This window comes from Colias eurytheme, chromosome 18 (assembly GCF_061535395.1).
Source record: "Colias eurytheme isolate Ceu_HAF_F1 chromosome 18, ilColEury1 Martin Lab GWU primary, whole genome shotgun sequence".
Lineage (NCBI taxonomy): Eukaryota > Metazoa > Arthropoda > Insecta > Lepidoptera > Pieridae > Colias > Colias eurytheme.
In genome coordinates, this window is record NC_142997.1 from 283134 (window position 1) to 307293 (window position 24160).

At 33.8% G+C, this 24160-nt stretch overlaps 2 protein-coding genes across 2 annotated transcripts in view; both read right to left on the reverse strand.

The window, feature by feature from the left end:
- Positions 1 to 842: 842 nt before the first annotated feature.
- Positions 843 to 5084, reverse strand: LOC149900406 (uncharacterized). The gene is made up of 8 exons (XM_090112290.1): positions 4894 to 5084; positions 4360 to 4569; positions 3802 to 3967; positions 3358 to 3485; positions 2858 to 2984; positions 2468 to 2614; positions 1446 to 1608; positions 843 to 1048 (listed from the first exon to the last, which is right to left on the reverse strand). The coding sequence occupies exons 1-8, from the start codon at positions 5082 to 5084 to the stop codon at positions 843 to 845; spliced, it is 1338 nt and encodes a 445-aa protein (XP_089968416.1).
- Positions 5085 to 8045: 2961 nt separating this feature from the next.
- Positions 8046 to 24160, reverse strand: part of LOC149900407 (uncharacterized) — a 31547-nt gene continuing 15432 nt past the window's right edge. The window contains exons 2-5 of the mRNA XM_090112218.1: positions 19186 to 19310; positions 17709 to 17886; positions 9878 to 10111; positions 8046 to 9225 (exon numbers count right to left, since the gene is read on the reverse strand). Coding sequence (XP_089968344.1) covers positions 9134 to 9225; positions 9878 to 10111; positions 17709 to 17886; positions 19186 to 19278 — 597 coding nt within the window. The 5' untranslated portion in view covers positions 19279 to 19310 and the 3' untranslated portion in view covers positions 8046 to 9133. The remainder of the gene's footprint in view (positions 9226 to 9877; positions 10112 to 17708; positions 17887 to 19185; positions 19311 to 24160) is intronic.

Consider the following 24160-nt stretch of genomic DNA (forward strand, 5'->3'; position numbering starts at 1 on the left):
AGTACTAAGATTCATTAAACAGTTTCTCTGCCCAAATTACGTAAATGACGTAGTTTTTATAGTGTAAAGCTAGATAATAGCATGGCTTACTCAAAAACAACATTTAAACATGAGTCTTTAGATTGTACGCTGTCGTAGTACACGGAATACGTAAGAAAAGTAAAGGTTCACAGCTCCTCCCCCGGAGGTGATAGCATGATAATATGTTTAAAAAAACCTCACACGACCTGTTAGTAATATTCATGCAAAATTTGAAGTCAATCTATGCAGTACTTTTCGAGATTAGCTCGGACAAACATACAGACAAACAGACAAACAGACAAACAGACAAAAATTCTAAAAACTATATTTTTGGCTTCTATATCGATTATAGATCATGGATTATGTATTCTTTTAAAAAAATATTCAATGTACAGTTTTGACTTTCCTACGATTTTATTATATGTATATAGATTCACAATTAAGTTTACCTTAGTACAATGTAATACCACAGACTAATAATAATATACTACGTATTCAATAATACATTTAACTTTAAATAATTGAATGGTTTGTACTTTGTATGGCTAGGAAAGGTTTAATTTTTTTAATAAGACAAAATGAGAGAGTAAAGTAGGTATCTTGCCGATCCTAGTCGGAGTTTTGAATTGGAGTTTTAATATCCAATCTATCCATCAATAATAAATAATCCATCTCTTCATCATATATTTTCTACAGCAGCAAAATAGAGTCAGATGAATTAATAACTTTAGGACTGAAAATTGTATTAATCCATCAGTCCCCGGAATCACAGACACAATAGAAAATCTATTGTGTCGCGCCCCGATCGGGCCTTACGGTGGTCAATGGGTTAAACTGTTATTTCTAACATACGTGTAGTGATCCAAAAAGTATCTCTCCCGTGTGTCCACCCTCTGCCTGGTGAGCCCAGCCTCGTGGTGCGTGTGTGCGCAGTGCGGGCGGCAGTGCCGGCAGTCCACTGAGTCCGACATCTCCTCTGCCGCGCCCTGCGCCAGGGAGGAGCCGGGGAAGTATTGGAGGAACATTTCTGAGGAGGGAGTTTTATGTGATTTTTTTTAATAAATCTTGTTTCTTTTAAATGAAGTAAAACAATTTTTTCATGCTATTTAGCAAAATTAGAATCTAGTCGATATTAGATAAAAAGGATTAACATTCTATGTATAATTAAATTTAATTCAAATACAACAAAATACAAATATACATATTATTAAGATGATCAATTTATAAATTTTGAAGGTAAGGCATTCTGTTAACGCTAGTTACTAGTTATTATTCTGTGATTCTTCGCAGCGATATTTTTTTATTCGTATGTTTGTGTACAGTTGTACCCAATAACAAAACTGTAGTAAATTAAAAAAAATATCAATGTCATTTAAAGGATTAGTACAGGATTAATGTCTCATAATTTGAACAACACAGCACACCTCGATGTTTAACGATGCACTTCAAGTACTCGGGCGTGCAGACCTTGTGCGTGTGTGCGGGCAGCAGCGCGGGCAGCACGCACGAGCACAGCGCCGCCGCCGCGCCGCGCCGGCACCGCACCAGGCACAGCGGGTCGGGGGGGCCGTGCGCGAGGCAGCCGCTCTACGGACATGTATATTATGTCGCAGGCAAATTGTATTATTTCGCTGTTTACAAACGCTCAGCATTTTGTAACATGTAGAGAATTCGTAATCAGAAATTTTTGGTTTGGATAAGAGGGTGGATAATAGGTTAAGTTAGTGTTTTTTTTTAACAAGTTACATTTAAAAAAATACTAACTTAACCTAAATCGGCTGACAAATGTTTTTTTTTCAGTGATCATATTTTGGAAAAAGTAAATTCTCTGCATATAAAGTGCGTTTGTAAAGTGACGGACGCCGTTTGTAAACGGCGAAAATCTACAATTTGCCTGCGACATATAGACAGTGACGTAGAGGCAGCCGCTCTAAGGACACGTATTGTGACAAGTGTAGCACGCAGCCGCTCTAAGGAAGTCTTTACATTCTACTAGGCTTACTTACTCATTTAAAAAATCTGGATCTTACTTTTATTACACATTTATACATTTACATATGAATACTTGATCCCTTACTAATTGTAGAAATACAAAAACATGTTCATTAATCTATTTATTTCTCCATTATTCACGTCGCACGGGGCATAATTTAAATAGATTTTATTTTTAATATCGTACTGTAACTGTAACGATAACACACGTAAAATAATTATTATACGCTTTATATGCATAATTATGTACGAACTATTTTCCCTATAGGTATTTTTTTTCTGAAAACTTTAACAATTATTAGCCAAAACGAATTAAAAATAACTAACATGTATTTCTCCTAGATAGATGTGATTATATTATATGGAAAAATTATAAAGATGAAAAAGTCCAAACCAGATGTCAAAATATAGGTTCGAAAAAGCCTCAAAAGATAATAAGACGAGTTTCACATACCAAATTTTCATCAAAAATGACGCCACTTGATACATCTTGTCTCCGTGTTTTCAGTTTGACGCTGACCAAATAGTTTTTTGGAGCTGGAAATGACCTCACGCCGCTACTGTCTTGAATCGGATATTGGTTACCACCAAAAATTATCACCTAATAATATAACGAAACAGTAATAATTATTAAAGAAAATGACAACAAATTATTCATGTTAAATGTAAAAAAAAAAATTAAGACGCTCTAACTAAACCATTAACCCTGTATCTATGTTTAGTAGAATAAATAAGGATTACCAACGTATTATTCCAAAATCATTTATAATTTAAACATTTTATCTTAACGTCTTACCCAGGATAAAATCATTTCTAAATAAATTTATTATATCTAAACTATTACTTCAGTATCGGTGCCCAGTCGCCGCAGGAACATGAAGTCATCGACATCTTCCTGCACGACCACCAGCAGGCCGGTGCCGTAGTTGTGTGAGTGTAGATACATTGGTTTCCTTGACGAATCTTCGGGTCTACAATACAAATTAAAAAAAATCTATTTTAACTTAATTCTAACATCTTACATATTACAACTTTAGATTGTTGAATTGGTGTCTACTGTTTGTTTCATGTTTTACAGTGAACGCGTAATAGACAGACAGACTTAGCTACTTTTGTTATAATAATATTACTAGCTACCATAGCTACTAATGTACGCAAATTTGTCTGATCTAAAAAAATAATAGGTATAATATTTTTGCTATATGATATTAATTCCTCGCGATAAGTTGTCTATCTAACGTTACCTACTCTTCATCTTTATAATATTTGTATATTGTATATAGAGCTGATAAAAAATATATACAGCTATAGATAGTGCAGATAAACTAAAATATAAAAGCTGACGCATATCTGGAGTTCATGAGGCAGCAGAAGCCGTGCGGCGTCATGCGCGTGCCGAAGATGTGTCGGCACGGGATGCTCCTGTTCTTCCACTCGCAGTATACCAGCATGTCACCGCAGTCGGGGGATAACTGCACATATATTTATAGTTTATAGTTAACTTTAATTTAAAATTTAGACCTTTGTTTATTTAAAACCAGCTTCCCGATTCGTCTAATCTCTACTAACTTTATGTAAATTTAAATTTAATAAATTCAATGGAAAAGATGTAACTAACGCCAAAAAAGTTGTCTATATAATCTATACAATTTTTCTCTATAACCTATCAAAAATTAAAAAGTTATACATAATTTTGGAATTTCTCTTAAAAAACTTTGTGTAGTTCTGCTATGTATTTTCTAAATTTCAACTACCTTTTTCGCAATCGTTATGAAAAAGATAAGATACCTTTAACAAAATATTGGTAACGTTAGTCTCCTGGTCGACACTATCCAGGAACTTGATGAAGTTCATGTTGAACTTAGTTTTGGTGCGGCTCACGAGCCCGCCATACGCAAGTAGGTTACTCTCTATTACATCCAGAGTGAACGTTTTGTTTTTATCCCGCTGATTTCTGCAATATTTAAATGAATTCGTATCAAAATTGGGAAGTTAAGGCTATTTAACTATCACTTATGTCTTATACGTGTATTTATTGCTTTTACTTAATTTACGTGTTTTTGTTAAAATATAACAAAAACTTCCGACTCTCGTAGAGAGTTAGATAGTTAGGTATTGTTACAAATTAATAACTATGTAGATCTAATATATAAACGCTATAAATCTTATGATATTGATTCCTGCATTGTGCAGGACGTCACGTGGTAAGTTGTAGCTTTCAAATGATATTATAATTATTTAATTGGTCTCTACCAATCTTTTTTAATTAAATCGCTACAAACAATCTCTCCTCTTTAAAATATTTTTTATTATACCTAGTCAATTCTAGACTTCTTAAATACTAACAGTATCTTCGCATATTTGGTGGTGGCTTTCCGACTGATCACATTATAGCTGCACAGCGCTATGGCCGGGAACTCCAGGAGCCCTGGCTGCTGCCGCTGCACGTGCGGACTCACTTCGATGTTCGGCGCTTCCAGCATGTGACCGACGTCTGTCACGAGTGTGTATATACCGAAGCATAGTAATAGGAAAGAGACGATAGTGTAGATATGGCTGAAATGTTAATTAGCCATCCATATCACTGACACAACTATAACGTTATAAATAGTGTAAAGTTAAGGGTAATAAGTTAAAAACGGTGGCCTTGGGAAAGTGTAGTCGTCAATATTAGCTATATAATTGACGAGAATCGAAAATACGGATTAAATTGTCATCTATTTCCAAAAAGTTAGCCTAAAATAGAGCTTTTTGGTTATTTTATATAATATACCAAGTACCAACACAGTTATGCAAGTTTTTTTACGATTAGATTCAGAAACATTTCCTTTGCATCGTAAAAAAAAAAATAATGACACAAAGTAAAACAAAGTACCTTACCCGTAACGTCCTGTACTTTGTCTATACAACAATCGTACACAAGTACTATGACGATAGAACTCCTTAGCAGCATCTACAAAGCTCTTTCTGAGCCGCGTCTCTACGGCAGAGGGATGTAACCCAAATAAGGGCAGCTTGCGATGTGATCTTTGGTTTATTTTGTACCAGTTTTCGGGGTCTAATGTCCTCATTTTTCTTTGGTAATACATAAATAATAATACATTGATATAGTTCAATACACAGTTTATGTAAGTGTGCTGAAAAGTTAATTTTTTCGGTGACTTGTAGGGAATATAATTACTACTAGTAGAAGTAATGTTTGTCTTTAATGTAGGTATAATATTTTTTTTAATTTCTTGGGAAATAACTCTTTATTTTTGTGTCTATATTAACATGGCTGCCATAATAATACCGACCATAATAATATCAAGTAGATAATCAATGAATCTTTAAAACTTACCTTAATATAAAATTAATGTAATGTAGGTAATTTATTTTTGTTTATTTTTTAAATGTTTTTTCATAAAGCAAAACTAGAACAATGTCCTTTGTCCAAAACAAATGCATTGCATAAAGGGAGTGAGTCTGCGTGTTGAAAAATAATTGTTTTATATTTAAATCGTTTTACTGTATGTTAATAATTATTGCAATTATAACAAATCATGCGAGGTTTATGTGCACTTTTCCATGTTCATAGATTTTATCTTCGTACATAATATTATATTAATTTAGTGCCACTAGTTATGTACTGCAGATTCACCTGAAGAAATAACCTCGAACGGACAGACAGACAGACTTCATTACTATTCAGTTCAATCTTTTTAGCTAATTTTTTATCGATCGATTCAGTCCTTTTCTAATTGAATTAGATACTTGTAATTGATATACAATGATACTGTGCAATGACAATGATCTTCTAATTGCCTTTCATTCAACAACCAACAACGAAATAGGCAAAATACTTATTAAAATCAAAGGATGTTCAAGGTAAAAGCATGTAAGTAAAGAAATAAAACACATTTTGGTTGGTAACTCGTTTGTCACAATTTATTTCGGAATCTATTATATAGATAATAATGATTTCAATTGAAAGTCAAAATACATTTGTAATAGTTCATATTATTTACATGTATGTTATAATTTATATTAGAAATATAATTTCGTAAAATTGTGCATCAATTTGAACATTATAAGTAGTACCTAAAATTGTCTCTACATTTTCTTATTTCATTTCAGATCACGTTAAAATAAATTTATTTTTTATACAATGAAAATAGTCATAAAATCAACCGATATTTATACAAAAAAAAATCTATAAGTTAAATGCATTAAAGGTACCTACCTAATTAAAAACAAAACTTTTTTAGTGCTGAATTGATGCATGATTTTCCTTAGTCATCCCTATTAATAAATTTAAAAGAAAAATAAATTTTTAATTGATAATTTATCGTCAAAACTATCACAATAATAAGAATGTGCAAGCTAGAGCTACTTCTCAATACTGACTGGTACCAGAGCATTTTCTACGATATTTACATTTAACTAATACACCTTTGGCGTTCAAATTATAATAAATAGTCAACAAAACTAACTAAAACATTAAATAAACTAACCTTTAACAAAATCCCGGTCTTTGGAGTTATCATTATCCATTGCTACTCTCTTATAGATCCTAATTTCAGATATGAAATAATAATGTAGTAAAGCAGCAATGGATATCTTTTTTTCGGTTTAAATAATTATAGATCTTTAAATACATAATTATTCTCTGAACAAATATTGTGTAAAAACTTTGTTTTAAACTAGGTACTTAATATACAAAACTAAGATTTTTGATGACACATAGTTTCTCTTGAATTGGTAAATTATAATAATTAAAATAGAATTACTATACAATTCATTCATATACATATATAATACGAAAACATACAAGGTAACGTTTAAATAATAATTTAATAGGGCAATTTCTCATCATACAGCAAGTAAAATACAAATAAAATTTACTTAAACTGGCTACTCACGTACCTGCAGCAGGGGCAATTTTTAAAATGGACCTTAATTGGCTCCTTAATTGTGATGTGTATAGGCAAGCAGGGGCAATTTATAGAACAACTGAAACTGCTCCGACCGCCGAGCAACCGAGATTGTTTCAATATTGCCCCTACGGCAGGCACGTGATTCACAGCTTTATAATGCTATGTCTTGATAACAAAAGAGCGAAATTTATGTAAATAATTGTAAGTACTTATAATAAAATATTAAAAATCACCCCAGACATATAAAATATTATACATTATTTTTGTCAAATATATAAATAAATATTTAGAAGAAGTAAATATTGCTATTTGATAGCTTTACAAAAATAATACGCATTTTGTACGCTTGTATCCCATATCACATGAATTTATGTGTTCTTAGTATTTAACACTTTAATTTTCATTACAATTAAAACGTAAGCTATTTAATAGAAGAGAATATCAAATTATTTAAGTAATTTATATTCACTTTATTACGGTGCATTTACATCAAACGAACATAGAGCTAAAGCTAGAACAAGAACATTCTTTCGTAATCTTTCAGTGTAAACGAAAACTCGTATTCAGTGTTGTTCAGTATTAGAACATTGTATAGAATCTTTTCGAACGCACTAAGAACAACTAAAGAATGCTCTACGACTGTTTTCACCAAAAGAATTTGACATAGTGGGGTAAGAACGAGCATTCGCTCGTTTTATGTTAATGCACCGTTAGTTCCCCTTATTTTATTTATGTGTATTATTATTATTAAAAAAAATACACTTTTCGCATATTCTTCTGAAAAAACATTTAATAGAACCTCGTAAAGTGTTTTCCAACAGGCGCAAAAAAAATCATAATTTTATGCGAATTCTTTGGAAAAGCTCTTAACCTATTTACAGAAAGCTTCTCTTTTACGTCTTTACACTCGAAATAGTAAGATAGTGTTAGATAAATATTTAGATTCTAGAAGAAGTTATAGGAAAAATTGTGCGATAATCGATTTTTTTTATTTATTTAAAGATTCTACTGATTTGTACTAGATAATATTATACATTGCAATTCCTTGGAGTTAATATAAATAATTTTTAAACTCAGATAAGCTTTTTTAGCTATTTCGAATTTAATTGGCTGCAGACCAAGAGAAATGTATTTCTTGTACAACATTAATTATTCTTTCTTGTACTTTGGATTTAAATTTGAAACTTTATTCTTAGATAAATACAATCGCTGTCGTCATATTCGCAATAATACACACTTCCCAAGTTTATGAAAGATCATAATATAATCAAAACCGAAATGTTCCATTCGTCGAACATTCAAACCTTGCTCGCGTATACAATAAAAGATATTTCGCGATTAAAAGCAGCAATGTACATCATCAATCAACATCGAGTCTTCACAATGTAAGCGTCGTCATTCTTACATTACTCGTTCGCTAAGAATAAAAGGCATGATCGTTAATCAAACATTATACTGTCAATATATCCAATCCAACTTACATAGCTTCTCTTCTAGACAACAGACCACAACTGCCAGCAATGTATCACAAACATACTCCAACCAACACGCACACCACATATACATATTATAGTATGCATACTATCCTGCACATTCATGTCTATTCATCATACCAGTAACATTCTCAATATATATTGCCCTGTCATGTGCAATTCAACATATATTGCTCGTAATACCTGCAATGTATGTGAACAGCAACATACCACACTCATCAACACACTCCACGATACTACAGTACCTGAAATGTATATCAACAGCAATGTACCACACTCAAAATATATTGCCCAACACATAAAATTCAACATACATTAACCCCTTTATACTGCAGTATACCGGCTACGAACGTCGAACAACACACACTCACCGTCCATTGCGCGTCACCATACAGCTCCCTTCTCACACACGTGCCGTAATACACACAATAATACCAGCTATGTATATTTTCTATGCCAATAGCACTGTATCGCAAGCACTAAACAAACAGCATCCACTTCTCGCTGCACACCGTACCGCACACCGCTTCTCCCCCCGCGCCCGGTACCCGCGCCGTAATACACGCTACAATACCAGCTGTCTACCAACGTATCGTAACAACTTACCAATCAGCATCCATTGCTTGCTGCACACCACACACCACGTCCCCCCCGTGCACACGGCGCAGTGTATCACACGTGAGCGGGCGCGCGCGCGGGCGGCGGCGCGGGTCACAAGTACGCGACGAACAGCAACATGGACAGGAGGAGTAGGGACACCCCGCCCACGCCTACCCGGCTGGACCTGGATAGGATTGCCTTCCCTGGAATGTACGTAAAAATATTGAGAAAAAAACATCTTTAAAATTCCTACAATTCGATTAATTTTTTTTTAATAATTAAAAGCCTTTTCAAATTTGGGAAACCAAACAATATTTAATTCGTCTTTAACCTATTTATATTTAACGCTGCTCTCAAAGCTTTACTTTCTGAGGGAACTTTATTTAATAATCTTTATTTTTGTGGAAATAGAAAACGAAGGCATTTTTCTCTTGTAAATTCTACGCTCCTATAAAACATTTACGGGCAAATGTTTTGAATGTAGTAAAGGTAAAGTTGAACAAGTTAAACTAAGTCTAAACTGTAAACTATGTTGTAATAGTGACGAAGTTAGTGCAGCAAGTTATTTTAGAATGTCTAAACATGCAATTTGTAAACCCGGTTATTCGTCCCAGGAGATTGTCCCGGTTGAATAAGAATATTTTCGATTCTAGTCGTGTGAATTGCTCGTTTCAAATTTCTTGCAAATTAGAAAACTAAATTGTTGCTGCGTGGTGTCGCGTGTTATGTGTTGTGTATAGTCGCGTATTGGATTGTGTGCCATGAGTTATCGCGTGTTGTGTATGCTTCTTGTTGTTATGCTACTGCGTGTAGAATGGTATGTGTAGAGCATGTGTGTGTAGTGTGGTCACTCACATCGGTCAGCCAGGTGCCTATAGCAGCAGCAGTCGCGCAGCCGCACGTAGCGCACGCAGTCGTGCGCCAGCGGCTTGCAGCGGTGCGGGCCCATGTAGCAGGTGTGCGGCAGCCAGGGGAAGGGCTCGGGCAGGAAGCGCCGCTCGCAGCAGCAGTGGTCAGCCAGCACGCGCGTCTCGCAGTACTCCATCTCGCGCCGCGTGCACTCGCCGCACCCGTCCTGCGTCGCTGGGACTGGAATGTGGAAGTAAAAACGCAAATTTTAGATTTTTGAAATGAAAACTTCTTTAGCGGCGTTGAGCACTTTTTCTTGGGCATAAAATCTTAAACTCGCGTCAGGACACGTGACCTGATCGAAAAAGCGTAAGACGGATACCATTCCAAAATATCAAACATGCTCAACGTTAATAATCAAGTTTTCACTTCTGCCGGCACTCCCGGAGTGCAACCCGTCTTTTTTTTAGTAAGTATTCGTAGATCTCTGAAGACTTTCATACATTTGAAATCAAACATTTACTTCAAACAAATTAATTAAAACCATGATTAAAACCCACAATATTTAATCCAACAAAAACAAATAAACACATAGCTTAACCTTACTCCTGCTATGTATTTAATGTAAACACGTATTTGCTGCAATAAAACCTTCCAACACACATCCCTAAGCGTAAAATGTGTTTAATAAATTAATTTTAGACTGCGAGTTTACAACCTTCCCAAATAAATCATCTGAGAGTATCAATTTAAATTATCAAATAAACAATTTTTACAACGCATTTCAAGTTAAAATGTATAATTTAGCGCTTCACCTTTGATTCACACCATTCTAGTCATATTGTTTTATGCATTGTTCTATTTCCGTTTCCTAAAGGACGTCTAGAATAAAAATGTGATCTCATTGGAAATTCTAATGTTGCGAAGTGACTACACATAATCAAACTATACATTACAAAAACAATCATTTGAAAAAGCGAACAAAATCTGGCATTATTTTCAATTTACTTTTTGACAGGTTCACATCTAAAGTTTATGTTTTAACGTAAGTACTCGTCAAGTATCAAATGCATCGGTGAGTCGCGCTAAAAAGCCAATTGAAATATTCCATGCAATATTGATTGCAATCTGTTTCGGGCACTACACGCATGTCTACAAGGACCTGCAATATTGATCCTTTTTACCTATAAAGCTGCATACTTTTACAAGTCACGTAATTATTAAGCTACGTGTGTCATTTTGCTATAACTTCTTTTCTCTTTCTTATTTTAGACTCAAATGGAAGTTGGATGGAATGAGGATGTAACACATGGTAGAGCTTTACATAAAGCGATATAAGTGAAGCAAATAGCGCAGAAACCCTTTAATCATTTTCAAGATTCTAACTATAGGAACGAAACTTTTTTTCAATTTTCAAATTGCAAAAATTATTGCTCACTGTATAACTATAAGAAATGAAAAGTAACAACATAATAAAATTACGTACAAAATTTATTGTAACGATGATTTAGTTGAAATATTACAAAACGTAATAGACGCCGCAAAAAGGTTATTTGAAGAAAAAATGTTAGGTTTCATTCAACCGTGACTACGAGACTACGCTTTTTAAGTCCTTGGAGAATTATATAAAAAATAGTAACGATACCGTGACAAATTGTACCAATAATTGATGAAGTAGTACCTACTTCTGTCTGTCTGCCTTTTTATAGTTGAAATTTGAAACAGACTGGGATTTATAGATAAACATGCAGAGCGCTAGTTATTTAATAATAATAGATAGGGATTAATGATTAAAACTAAAATGTTAATAAAAATTTAATCAATATGTACAACTGTAGAAATTTTAAATATAAAAAACATCGCTCGACAAAGTCTTTTTGTATCAAGACACTAGAAAGCAAAGCTCCGAGGGCTCGCAAAGCTTAATTTCTAAATCTTAAAGCGCGCGTTTCAAAGCTAAGGGGCGCAAGTAACCCTCCTAACTGAAGGTTGAGGTTTAGTGTGGACCGCCCCCACTGTGGCACAGAAATAGTGCAATTACTGGAAGATCCCGAGCGTGCCTAACGGCAACTTTGTGCCAAGGTCTCCTAAGTGAAACAACTAACAAGAGTGGACGTTTAGCGTGGGTACACTTGGCACACTTGCGGCTTTTATAGCTACCCTTGGGAGAGTAAACATTTGTCTCCAGACATCTGCGAATATATTTGCGTGGGCTTATACTGTAGTTGTTTATTGGAAATAGACTGAATCGATAGTGTTTACGTTGTTTACCATACGAAAGTTATGTAAATGTATGTGTCCTTACATCACCTCTATTCTTCTACGAAATAATACAAATATTTCGAGATTTTATTATTATCATAATGGTCACTAGTTCTCGCTACCTGTGTTGAACAGCGATTTCAAGTAATTTTCGAAATTGGTAACATAGCTTTACAGTTTAGGTATCCATTAATTACAATCAGTGCAATTAATGAAATGGTGAATATTAATTATACTGATTGAATTTATATGTAACGCAAGTCAGATGTTTCCATGTCTGATTATCAAGAGAAGCTTTTTATTTAATTAAATATATTGGTACGATGTTTTTGCGAACTCGAAGTCCCACCCTCGTGCTACGGAAATAAAGTAACCAGAGCCTCAGGAAGTCACTACCACCACATATTATTTATCCGTTTATTTAAATATATAACTGTATAAAACACTTCTGAAATGTTTGAAAATAAACTTTTGTTTTTAATAATATTATATTATGATTATACGGCTTTAACAAGTGAAGTTCAAAGATAATGAAAAAGAGGTTAAATCAAAGAGCCAATTTAAATTCGATTTGTTTTTTTCGATCATTTTCTTCATTCCGTAACAAATAACAATTGCACACCTCACTTCAGCTAATTTATCATTAGGCATTGTAAATGGTAATTTATTGAGAACATTAATTTTCCGGTCCGCTAATGATGAAATATAATTAAGTTCATCACAATTTGCACAGCCCTGACTGTCGCACCGAAAATTATAAGGTTTCCCTCCCAATTATGGTCACCAAGGTCGCGGAGGGCGTGTCTGTGCATTTGTTACAACGCATTGTGTCATTTAATAACCAAAGTACGTAGCAGGACATTCATTACAACGCATATGATAGACTAAGGTGAAAACATTGAAACATTTTTAATTTTTTAATACAGAAAATAACTTACGGAAACTAAGAGGACGTATCATGTAACACTAAACAGATTAATTATGTAAATACAACAGGAAAGAATATCACAATATATTTTAAAATGATCAATTCAAAAATGTTAACAGTGTAATGCACAAATATTTGAAAGAACGATATTTTTCGTACATAAACCTCAATTCAAAACCATATTATCGTGTAGGCAGGTATTACATTTTGAAAAAGAAAAACTGTATTTTTGCTATGAATTACTATAATATTTAAATCAGATGACGAAAATCTCTAAAAAGTAAACTTAGCGAACAACAATTTAGCAAACTGAAAATTATATTTATTTCTCGTTTCTTGTCCGCTATGCCAAAGGACGTCACATCTTGTAGATCCTCGACCTTACCACCACGCCTCCAACCTCGCCTTGTGCCTACAGGCCGCGGCCATTCAACATAATAGCTGTGAATTCATTGAGACACGGGAAGCAGCTAATACTATTCATATCAATTACAATTAGCAATGAAGAGGCTTTCTTTTGAAGGTTAATAGTTGATAATTATGTACATTTTGTGATTAATTGCGTGATTCAACTGTAACGTTCCTTTTTTTTCTTGCCTTTAATTATACAAATGGTGATGGAAAAATTGTCAACTGATTAAATTAATATTAAGTGTTAAAAATATCCTTAATCTTATAATGTGGTTAGAAGTTACACATGTACACAATAAGTGACCAGCCCCCCTAGTCAAGTGGCTTTCTGTTAGCTTCAGCTTTCTCTTTTTTTTTCTTTCTGTTCAATAGAATAGACTACGAATGTATGAGATTGACGTAACCTGTAGATACGTTTATCTACAGCCTAATAATCTAATAGGCTACTGCAATATAAATTTAGCTGTATGTATTCCAAAAAATAACGGATACCTATAACTAAAAGAAACATTTTAAAACCTGAATCTTATTTAAATAAAAGCTTGCTTTTGCTTTATGAATAAAGTTTGTCTCAAAACTTATCCTTGGTACGACAATTACATTTTTAGTGCACAAAAGTTAAATTTTCGTGGTCGTTTTTATATTTTAACTTCTTCTCGTCAAAGACATACGTAATATACCTTTTACTTTAGCAAAAGGGCTATCTTTTTATATAATTTGTAGTTATTTCTCGTACATTTTTGCGCAATAATATAATTTGATATCTTTAAATTGATTCCCCTATATGTGTCACATTATCCCCTTGGCTATCGCTAGGGTGATGTCATATCATGAAATCACTCGGAAGTCACCCTCTGACCCAGATACTTTACGATCATATTTATAGATAAAGGCTTGGTACTTTACTTTGTTTTATTGTTTTCAATATACAGAAAAATCAGGCAACGCTTTTGTCCTATCTATTAGACCAGGCTAAAGAATAATATCAGTTCAGAAAATAAAATACAGTAATATGTAGTTTAGCCATTTCTTTTGTTTGCGTTACATACATTTAAGGTATATTTTTCAACATTAAAGTTCTTAATGTTAATCTTTACATATTCTACAAGTTATGGTAACAGTTTCTATGAATAAACTATACTCTCAACGGTTTATCTTTTAAAAATTATGAACATATAGGTATAACTTGAATGAAAAATTACCATAGGCTGTATTCTGTAGTCTATTATCATAGCTGTGGATCGTGAACACAATAACGGTGACTCTTCAAACGAGAGGCTCGGCCTTGTGCGACATTACAGGTATATTACAGGCATAATACACAGGAGAGCTTGGGCGGCAACTAGGGCTGCCAGCTGTGCTATTTGCGACAGTAAAATAATCTGGGCTGCGGTATTTGTAACTAGCTGTGCTCCACAGTTTTACCCGCAGTGCTCCGCTTCTGTTGGTCTTAGCGTGATGATATTATAATAGCCTATAGCCTTCCTCGATAAATCGACTATCATACCGTAAGAATATTTCAAATCGGACCAGTAGTTCCCGAGCGCGTTCAAACACACAAACAAGCTTCAACTTTATAATATTAGTATAGATTTGTGCTTTTAATGTTGCCCATCTGCGACTATGAGGCGTGCTTTGAAAATTGTATTATCTTATGTAGAGCCAAGCGTGTAACTCTACACGTTTTGACTCTACAAGTTTTAACTAATCAAATTCTATACCTAAAATACGTGGCTAGGCCGTTCACGTTTTGCGAACTTCAGATAGAGTAATTTTATTTACTTTATACAATATTTCTTGAAGTCAAGAACTGGACGCTTTGATTGGATCTAATTATCTATATTGATAATATTGTTCTACGTGGTTTCTACGGGGTGTAACTGATACAAAATCTAACTGGAAATTCTTATCATATGAACTTGTTTCAAGTTAAATAAGACATAATGACACAAAAATGCAATCTAAACAGACTCGTCATCAATTAGCAAGGTACATTGTTTCACTTTCTTCGTACTGAAAGGTTGCTGAAAGGTAAACTTAATTATAAGTTGATAATCCTCCAACTCAAAGGTTCTTTCTTACCTTTGAGTGGTGATTGTGTGAAAATGAATCATACTCAAAGTGAGGGTGACTCGCTAATCTTAATGAAATCTCGCCCTGTAACTTTATGACTGAAAATTATTATTTTGACCTTACTTCTGACCTTGTTTCTAAGGGGTTAATTGCTACTTCGTGCTACGTTATAGAATTTCCTGAACTAATTTTATATTTACAAAAATGCAGAATTGTTCACAATTGCGATTCGACTACCTTACTTTGTGCAGCTTTATTTTCAATGTATAATACGATTTTTCAATCCATGGTTAAAAGTTTAAAACTGTCAAATACGGCCAAAGAATACGTTTTTAAAATGTTAGTTTTATACATTATTCGACGAATAAGTTTTATCCAAGCATTGAAAAATCGGCCCTAAATCGAAAAGTCAGTTATCATTTTAATTTAATAGAATTGCAGATATTATTCGATCGACTTGCACTCCATAATTTTCTGTATTACTCCTATATTTAAACTTACCTTCAAACCTCACAATGGACTTCAGCTACGCAATCGGCAATACAAGTAGTGCAGTTATCAAGCGCAGTTGGCATTGTTATATAAATTAGTGTCATAGAAAAATTGTTCAAATGCACGTACATTATATCACAATATAAAATTGAATTAAATTGCATTTAATGACGGACAATAGTCACCAGTCATTTCCTTTGTAAATTCTGTAAAGTTATAGTTGACGTGTAAAATGATAAAAGAAGAATATTTTTGTATTATTTACATTTTTTTAAGTTAGTCTGGTATCTAGATGACCATTGAAATAATTTTAAAAGAAGATGGTTCCAAAGACGAATGTCAACATCAAACTTTTTAGCTATTTATTTTTAAGATCTTGGAATTTCAAAAATTTCGGTAGAGTGCGAGTCGGACTTACGTCACAGGGTTCCATACAAATAAGCTAACAACTGCAAATCACCTCTGAAACTTTCGACTATCTCTATCTATCTACGATAAAGACGGATAGACAGACCCTTTCGATACGGAATCCTACATCTGTCTTTCATCTAGAATTTTTAAATTACATTATAAGTCTATAAATATATCACCTTACAGTCACTACTTGTGTTAACGACTCGGCTAATTATCTCGAGCGATGTCAACGCGAATTGACCAATTAGCCGCTTGCTCATACTGTTATTAAAATTTATTTATTTTCAACAGCCCTTTGCTATTTATTTACGAGGTTCATGGAAATTAGTTAATGGGTAGACTTTGAATTCAGCAATTTGTTCGTATTTTATTTTTATTTGCATTAAATTTTCTGAGATTCGCAGAATGCTCTACATAGAGTATAATTTCTGTTTGAATTTTGTAAAACTAAATCGAAAAAAATCTAAGTTCAAATGCCTGATGTTGAAATTAACGTGGCTCAATTGATATAAATAAATCTAGATTCTAAACAGTTCTCATGCTTAAATACACCGATATGTCAATGTGTAAAGTCATATGCAAGGCCTATAATACCACCCAGACTTACGTCATTAACTTGAATGAAACAAACCCCAATTCAAATCCACTCTAAATCTCTAATTACAGAGAATACCAGGCAAAATCCTGAATCATCCTTGACATGTAATGAATGCGAGTGCTTGCGAGCTTTAATTAAAACTACAATTACACAATACAAACTGACTCACGCGGGAACATCGCGAAATGAAAAAGAAACATAGTTATTCCAGCTGTGGTAACTGAACAAGTTCATACAATACGTGCTAGCCGCTTTACTCACTTCAGTCTCATAAATGTAATGAGGATTCTTTTCAAGTTTTTAATTTTGGTGCATTCATGTGAATATAATATACGCTGAATGGAGGAGTTTTTACGCGTCGGAGATATTTTTTCAATGGCTTATAAAACTGGAGTAGGACGCTTTATATTGTAACAATGCACCAAAAATATGTTGTTAAAATTTTACAAATTTATAAATGCAATTTATGGTGCAATTTACTGTTCCCTATTATACAGTTCATAATAAAATAGAGGATAAGTGGAAAATTAAGTAATCCGCTCCATCTCACTAGTTCGTCTACACAAGTCGGGCAATTATTTGCCATTCTGGATTGTATACAACTCTAAAAGCATGTTAGCTCAATGCAATAAAACCTTCTAAATGTTAAATGTACTCACTATCATCCAGCCTCAGCGCCGCAGCAGCTCGCTTCGCATCTGCGGTGGACACGTCATGCTCCACGAAGTACTCCTCGTAGCTGACGTCCACCTCCGCCTCGCTCCACGCCTCGCTGTCGTTGGCTCGGCTGCCGTTCGACTCGATACCTACACGTCTGGCTACTGATATGGGATGCACCTGTGGGGCATCATCACTACATTGTATAAAGTCGCTGCTGCTGTCTGTCCATCCCTACATTTAAATCTTTTAAACTACGTAAAGGATTGTGATGAGGTTTTTTTAATAGTTAAGTCAAGCTACTAGTTATTATTCTATGGTTATGTTAAGTTTTCTACAAAGCGGACAAAGCTGCGCGGTAAGAATCATTTCATAGGAAATTAGGCTGAAAGATGTGACTTCATCTGCTCTTACAAGGATATTTTTCATTTCTGCTTCGCTCCTATGATTCCTGAGTAACGTGTTTTAAGTGCTTAAATGTTTTATTTTTTTCATTGAGATAATATTAATAGGAGACGACACCGCCTACATCACTTATGTTCCACTCAACATACGTCATGTGACGTATGTTGAGCAGTATTTTTTAATGGTTTTAAAGTGAAACGCATCAAACATGCCTTCGTGTGTGTTACGATATTGCACAAATAATACAAATAATACGGAAAAGTGCAAAGGAATAACTTTCATCGTTAAGTACCTAACTAGATAATAATTTTTAAAACTTAGTTGGAGCAAAAAAATGGCGCACAGATTTTGTTCGTGGTGTCTCCTCCATACGTAGTAATATTATCTCAATGATTTTTTTAAATAAATCCTTAGAAAGCAAAGCAAAGCCTGTAATAAATTTAAGGCAGGTAAGTAGGTACTATTACTTCATGTCGAATATTTTTTGCATTTTTTGCTGCGCACTAGGTAATTTGAATGCTGGGAAATATTACCACAGTCTGTATAACATATTGTATGTCAGTTGTAGTTGATATGTAGTACCTGTATATTTTTATGTTGGTCAAATAATACAATACAATAAAATTATTTTCCTTACTTTTACAGCATAATATAAATTTTGCGACAGATACCTTAGTTTGGGGATATACAAGGATGTCGACCAAGTTAATTTGTACAAAGTAATTAAACTAATCAAGAGAAATGAAGCAAGCTAGTGCCAAGATTCTGTTTGGTTTGCAAAGGTCCAATTAAGTAGGAGTACATTTTATCAGGATCTGCAAGAATGCCACTTTCCTTCATTTTAAAGCTTTAGATAAAAATAAAACACGCATTTTAACCTATAGTCATAAAATTTGCGTGTTGAATATCTCTATCTATCTCCGTTATCTGCTTGTCCTTCTAATCAGAAAGGTTATCGAATTCTCTCGCGAAATACCCGAAGTATTGAAGGATCTTTAGAGAAATATCCTTCAATACTTCGGGTTTTTACTTGTATTTATAGAGATAAATGCCACTAATAAAACCAGAACCTACCACAACAGTCGGCACTCTGAAGATGACGTCAGCGCTGGCGCCCACCAGCAGGGCCAGCACGGCCCGGAGCAGCCCCGCGCGCATCCCGCGCATACCATCGCACACCGCTGCTGACGGGCACGGCTCTGTAACAACGATCTTATAAACAAGTATCCAACACAACACTACAACAACTATGAATCTAAGTACCGATTTTTTTCGTCTAAATTCACTGTACTTAAGTACATGTTATTTTAGAAATGCGTACCGATTACGCCGCCGATTATCGCAAGGCCTTTAATAGAATTGGACATACGATAGCCAAATATAATTAGATTTGGACATTAGTATAACATTCAATATTATGGGAATTAGAAGAACTCCATTAAGTTGGTTCACATCTGCCATTAAAAAGCAGGTCGCAAGCAGTCATGATAAGCAATTATTTTTCTAGTTGGATAATATAAATACCAAGCGGCGTTTCATAGGGTTCTGTTAATGGACCATTATTGTTTCTCACATGTATCAATGATATCCCAATCTGTTGCCATAAAAATCAATAAATATGGTTTACAGACGATATCAAAACTTGAATTTTTTTACTTGAATTTTCTACCTTTTATTTTTTGTGGTCCGATATCTCCAAAAGTAAGGTAAGGTCACGTTGTTTATTGAATAAATGGGTGTTATTTCGTATCAAATTGCATTCAACCTCGAGGAATCTATCAAGTGTAACTCAGTAAACGTAACGCGAACCCACGTCGACAATCGTCGCTCGTGATTTCTTTTCCAATACATTTATGTCCTTGCAAGTACTCTAATAAGAATTTATCTTTATACCAAGAGTATGGTACATTTCTGATAAACTATTCTGCTGCAAAAAAAATGTGAAATCATATAAATACGTTGAATGAATCGCGTTTAAAAAAAACATTTCAATTTAAAAGCATTCACATACTCTATAAAACAGCAAAATAAGTTCATTAAATAGACACTTATGAATTAGCAAATCTTTAAATACACGAACATAAATACTTTCATACATACATTTACCCAACATCTAAATGGTGACACAATTTCATTTGAATTCTATTTTTAATATCATAATTAATAATAATAATTTCGACATCAATTGATTTAAAAGTGCGTAAAATCTACAGTCAAAATTTAGTTATTAGATCGTGCTAACTCAATCAATGAGCGAATCAATTGTATAGCGTCTAATTCAGTTATTACATTGAATGCTAATAATCTGACTCACCCATTGACCGTCTGCACATTCATTCTTAAACATTTGTGCACCTGATGCGAATCTTCATCAATAGTATTGCATCAAATGTCGTGTGTTATGATTTTACTGGACCTATATTTAGTTCAATAAATTTTTCCAAAGTTCAATTAGCTATTTAACAATATTTTCATGTTTTTTTTTTAATAACATTATTCTCCTAAATTCAGAACACAAGGATATTGTTCTTTATTCCATTATTTAAACAGATATTATTTACTGGGAGTAAAGTTTTCCAAATATTACAGTTAAATTATCGTTCCTGCTCATTCCTACAAAGTTTGCACTGCTGATCTTTCATAAAAGTCGTCAAATTTCAATTCAAAACGTTTTCCAGAAGGTTCTAGAAGGAAATCGCATACATATGACCTCTTACGAATTCCAGAGAGCAATGCAACAGTCGTTAGGTTTCCATGTGGACAGTTAAGGGGCATTAGCAATCAGATCACGGTGCACCTGCGCTGCATCGCGACACGTAGTGAATGGATCCGATATCTAAACCTTCGCTGTGTTTAATGGTCTATTTTCTAAGCCAAAATAATAGCCAATAGCCAGTTTATTAAGGTACGTGGGGGAAGGCATCGTGTAGGACCATAATATAGAAAATATATGTATTTCTTATTAGATATACCAAATAAACAAAAATAATAACAGGCTACAGAGCCTAACATATAAAAGTTATTACTACTCTGAGGAGCTTTTTTCGAGGTTGTTTTTTGCGTAATGCTAGTTCTTTTTTTTATAAGGAAAGCAATATAACTTCTCATAACAACAACCTCGTATAAAAACCATCACCAGGCAAACTTAGAGTTCCGACCATTTTGTGATAAACAGGGAAAAATAAATGTTTTATATTTTTGTTCCAAGGCGTAATCCATTGAGAAATTATAGCATTAAAATATTTTATTTAGATTTACAATTTGAAGTACGAATATTTCTATAGATAATTTTATAGATTCCTAGACAGCTGCTATTCTATACAAGCAGTTTCGCAATTAAATAAATTGCTTTTGCGTCCGTTTTGTACGGAACAACAAAAACTAAAGCCATCTAAATAGTTTATTTTCATGGCGGCTATGATGTGTGAGTAATATTTTTGTGGAACCTTGGCCGATAAGTGCGGAAAGCACTTCTCTGTGCAGTTAACATCTCGTAAATCTTCACAGCGCCGCTGACAGATCGTAAAAGTTTTACGAATTGAACTAGTCGATACGGGAATAATGGATTCGGGCACTTTCAACGAGGTCAAGTATGCAATATTATGTAGGGAACGTCAATAAAAATTGATATCTGATTTTATAACGATTTATGTGTGCTTACATGTTGACGCGATTTATTCCTCACAAATACCAAATATTTTGCACACGAAGTAGGTAGGGAAGTAAAGTATTTTCTTTTACTTTAGAAAGCTCTATAAATCGCTGCTCTACAATTATGTATCTTAATAAGCAGAATGATTTTTTTTTAACAAATGAACTGAAAAACTAGTTAATAGGGTTTTATGTTTGTAACTTTTAAAATACATACTATTATCTTCTTATATATAAAATTCTCGTGTCACAATGTTAGTCTGCATACTCCTCCGAAACGGGTGGACCGATTCTCATGAAATTTTCTGTGCATATCGGGTAAGTCTGAGAATCGGCCAACATCTATTTTTCATATGTACCACGGGCGAAGCCGGGGCGGACCGCTAGTACATATAAATTAATACATGCAAAATTGAAAGCATATAATATAATAAAAATCCTGCACGTCACAGTCAAAAACCGTGTGCTTACATTTTAATGTTACGAATTAACATTAGTTAATCCGCTTACCCCAAAACACGAATGCTGACCTCATCCATAAGGGTTAGCATACACTTGAATAACGTTCCGAAGGGTCACAGTCCCACTGACACCGGCCCTAACGTGACTTTAATTTTAATGAAATCGTTGCTCGTGTATTTATTTTAATTGCACATTTAAGCCCTGTTTTGAACGAATTTATTCAGTTTTACTTTTATTCAAGTTATAGTTTTTTAATTAATTAATATGCTTTGTTTCAATCCATAAACGAAATTCAATCGGGAAACTATTATTAATTCTTTATACATTTTTACATATATTTTCGCATATTATAAACCTAGAACACAAGATACTATTTAGGTAAATGGTAATATTTGCTAGATACAGTATAGACGGTGTATTTTATAATCCCAATCTTACTCTGATAATTCTTATCGTATATCTAGTTCCTGTACAAACGTGAATATATTTGCACAACTGCAGTATAAGCGTAGGTTCCAACTTCCAACGTTCATTTTTAGGGTTAGACGAAATTTTAAATAAAAATATAAAATAAAGAGCTAATAGAGCAGATTATAATGAATAATTTTTATCAATCCTTGAATACCCATGCAACTTCGTAGGTATAAGTAAGTCATAAAATGAATAATTCCAGTTAGTATTATTCGCATTAACTTTTTATACTTCTGTTACGTAAATTACGCCTTCATAATTTCTTCTTCCTTTCTTCCACCGCACAGGACTGTTCTGAATATGTCGAACGCGTATAAAATCGCAAATATCAGCAAGCAATTTAATAAATCTAGCTCTACCAAGAGCTCTTTTAGATACGTAAATAGAAATATCTAAGAACTGCTTTACAAGCTCAGGTATACTGCATATAGAGCGGACTAAGTTCTTACTGCATATAGAGCGGGCTAAGTGAAACGTTTGAGTATTACGTAAAGCTCTCTACTTAATTCGAGTGCTTCGAGTGAGCCAAATGTACCTATAAAATTTGGAGCACTGAAAGAATTGTTAATGCTGTATTTTCAATTGCTCTATTTATGTTGACAAGTGAAATGTTTAATCGTTTAAAATATGGGTCTACAATTAAAGTCAATATTGAAAGTAGCAACCTACTATTTATGTGAGGAATAACAGGATGAATCGCAGGATATATCGATATATGTACCTAAAACTTATTTCTAATATTTTTCTTGCTTTTGATATTCATTCATAATAGGTTTTCACCTATAACATCAAAAGCTACAAAAAACTAGAAATTTCATTTATATTTAAAAAACTAATCTTATTTATTATTAAAAAAACCGGCCAAGTGCGAGTCGGGCTCGCGCACAAAGGGTTCCGTAGCAGCAAATATAATAAATTACAGTTAAATCAACCTATCTCAAAAACTATAAGAGATACTTTGATCAAACCAAAAATCGTTGAAAGAGTTAATTAGCATGCATCACCTCTATTTTTTTTAGAATTTTATACCCCGTAGTTATAAAAATAGAGGGGGGGGGACATACTTTTTACGACTTTGAGAGCTGATATCTCAAAAACCGTTCACTTTAAGAAAAATGTTTTTTAGAAAACTTTATATCATTTTAAAAGACCTTTCCATTGATACCCCACACGGGTATGTACATCGAAAAAAAAAATTTCATCCCTCAGTTACATGTATGGGGGGCCCCACCCCCAATTCTTTTTTTTACTATTTAGTGTCATATTTTTGTAGCGGTTCATACAACACATATTCCCATCAAATTTCATCACTGTAGTACTTATAGTTTCCGAGTAAATCGGCTGTGACAGACGGACAGACGGACAGACGGACAGACGGACATGACGAAACTATAAGGGTTCCGTTTTTGCCATTTTGGCTACGGAACCCTAAAAACGTAATACATAGCCCATTTTTAAGCCTCTT

Coding starts and splice junctions, on each gene's coding strand:
- LOC149900406 (XM_090112290.1), bottom strand. CDS start 5,084: ATGAGGACATTAGACCCCGAAAACTGGTACAAAATAAACCAAAGATCA. Junction 1,609..2,467: donor TCATTTTTGATGAAAATTTG/GTATGTGAAACT, acceptor ACATGTCCGTAG/AGCGGCTGCCTCGCGCACGG. Junction 1,049..1,445: donor GTGCATCGTTAAACATCGAG/GTGTGCTGTGTT, acceptor CTCCCTCCTCAG/AAATGTTCCTCCAATACTTC.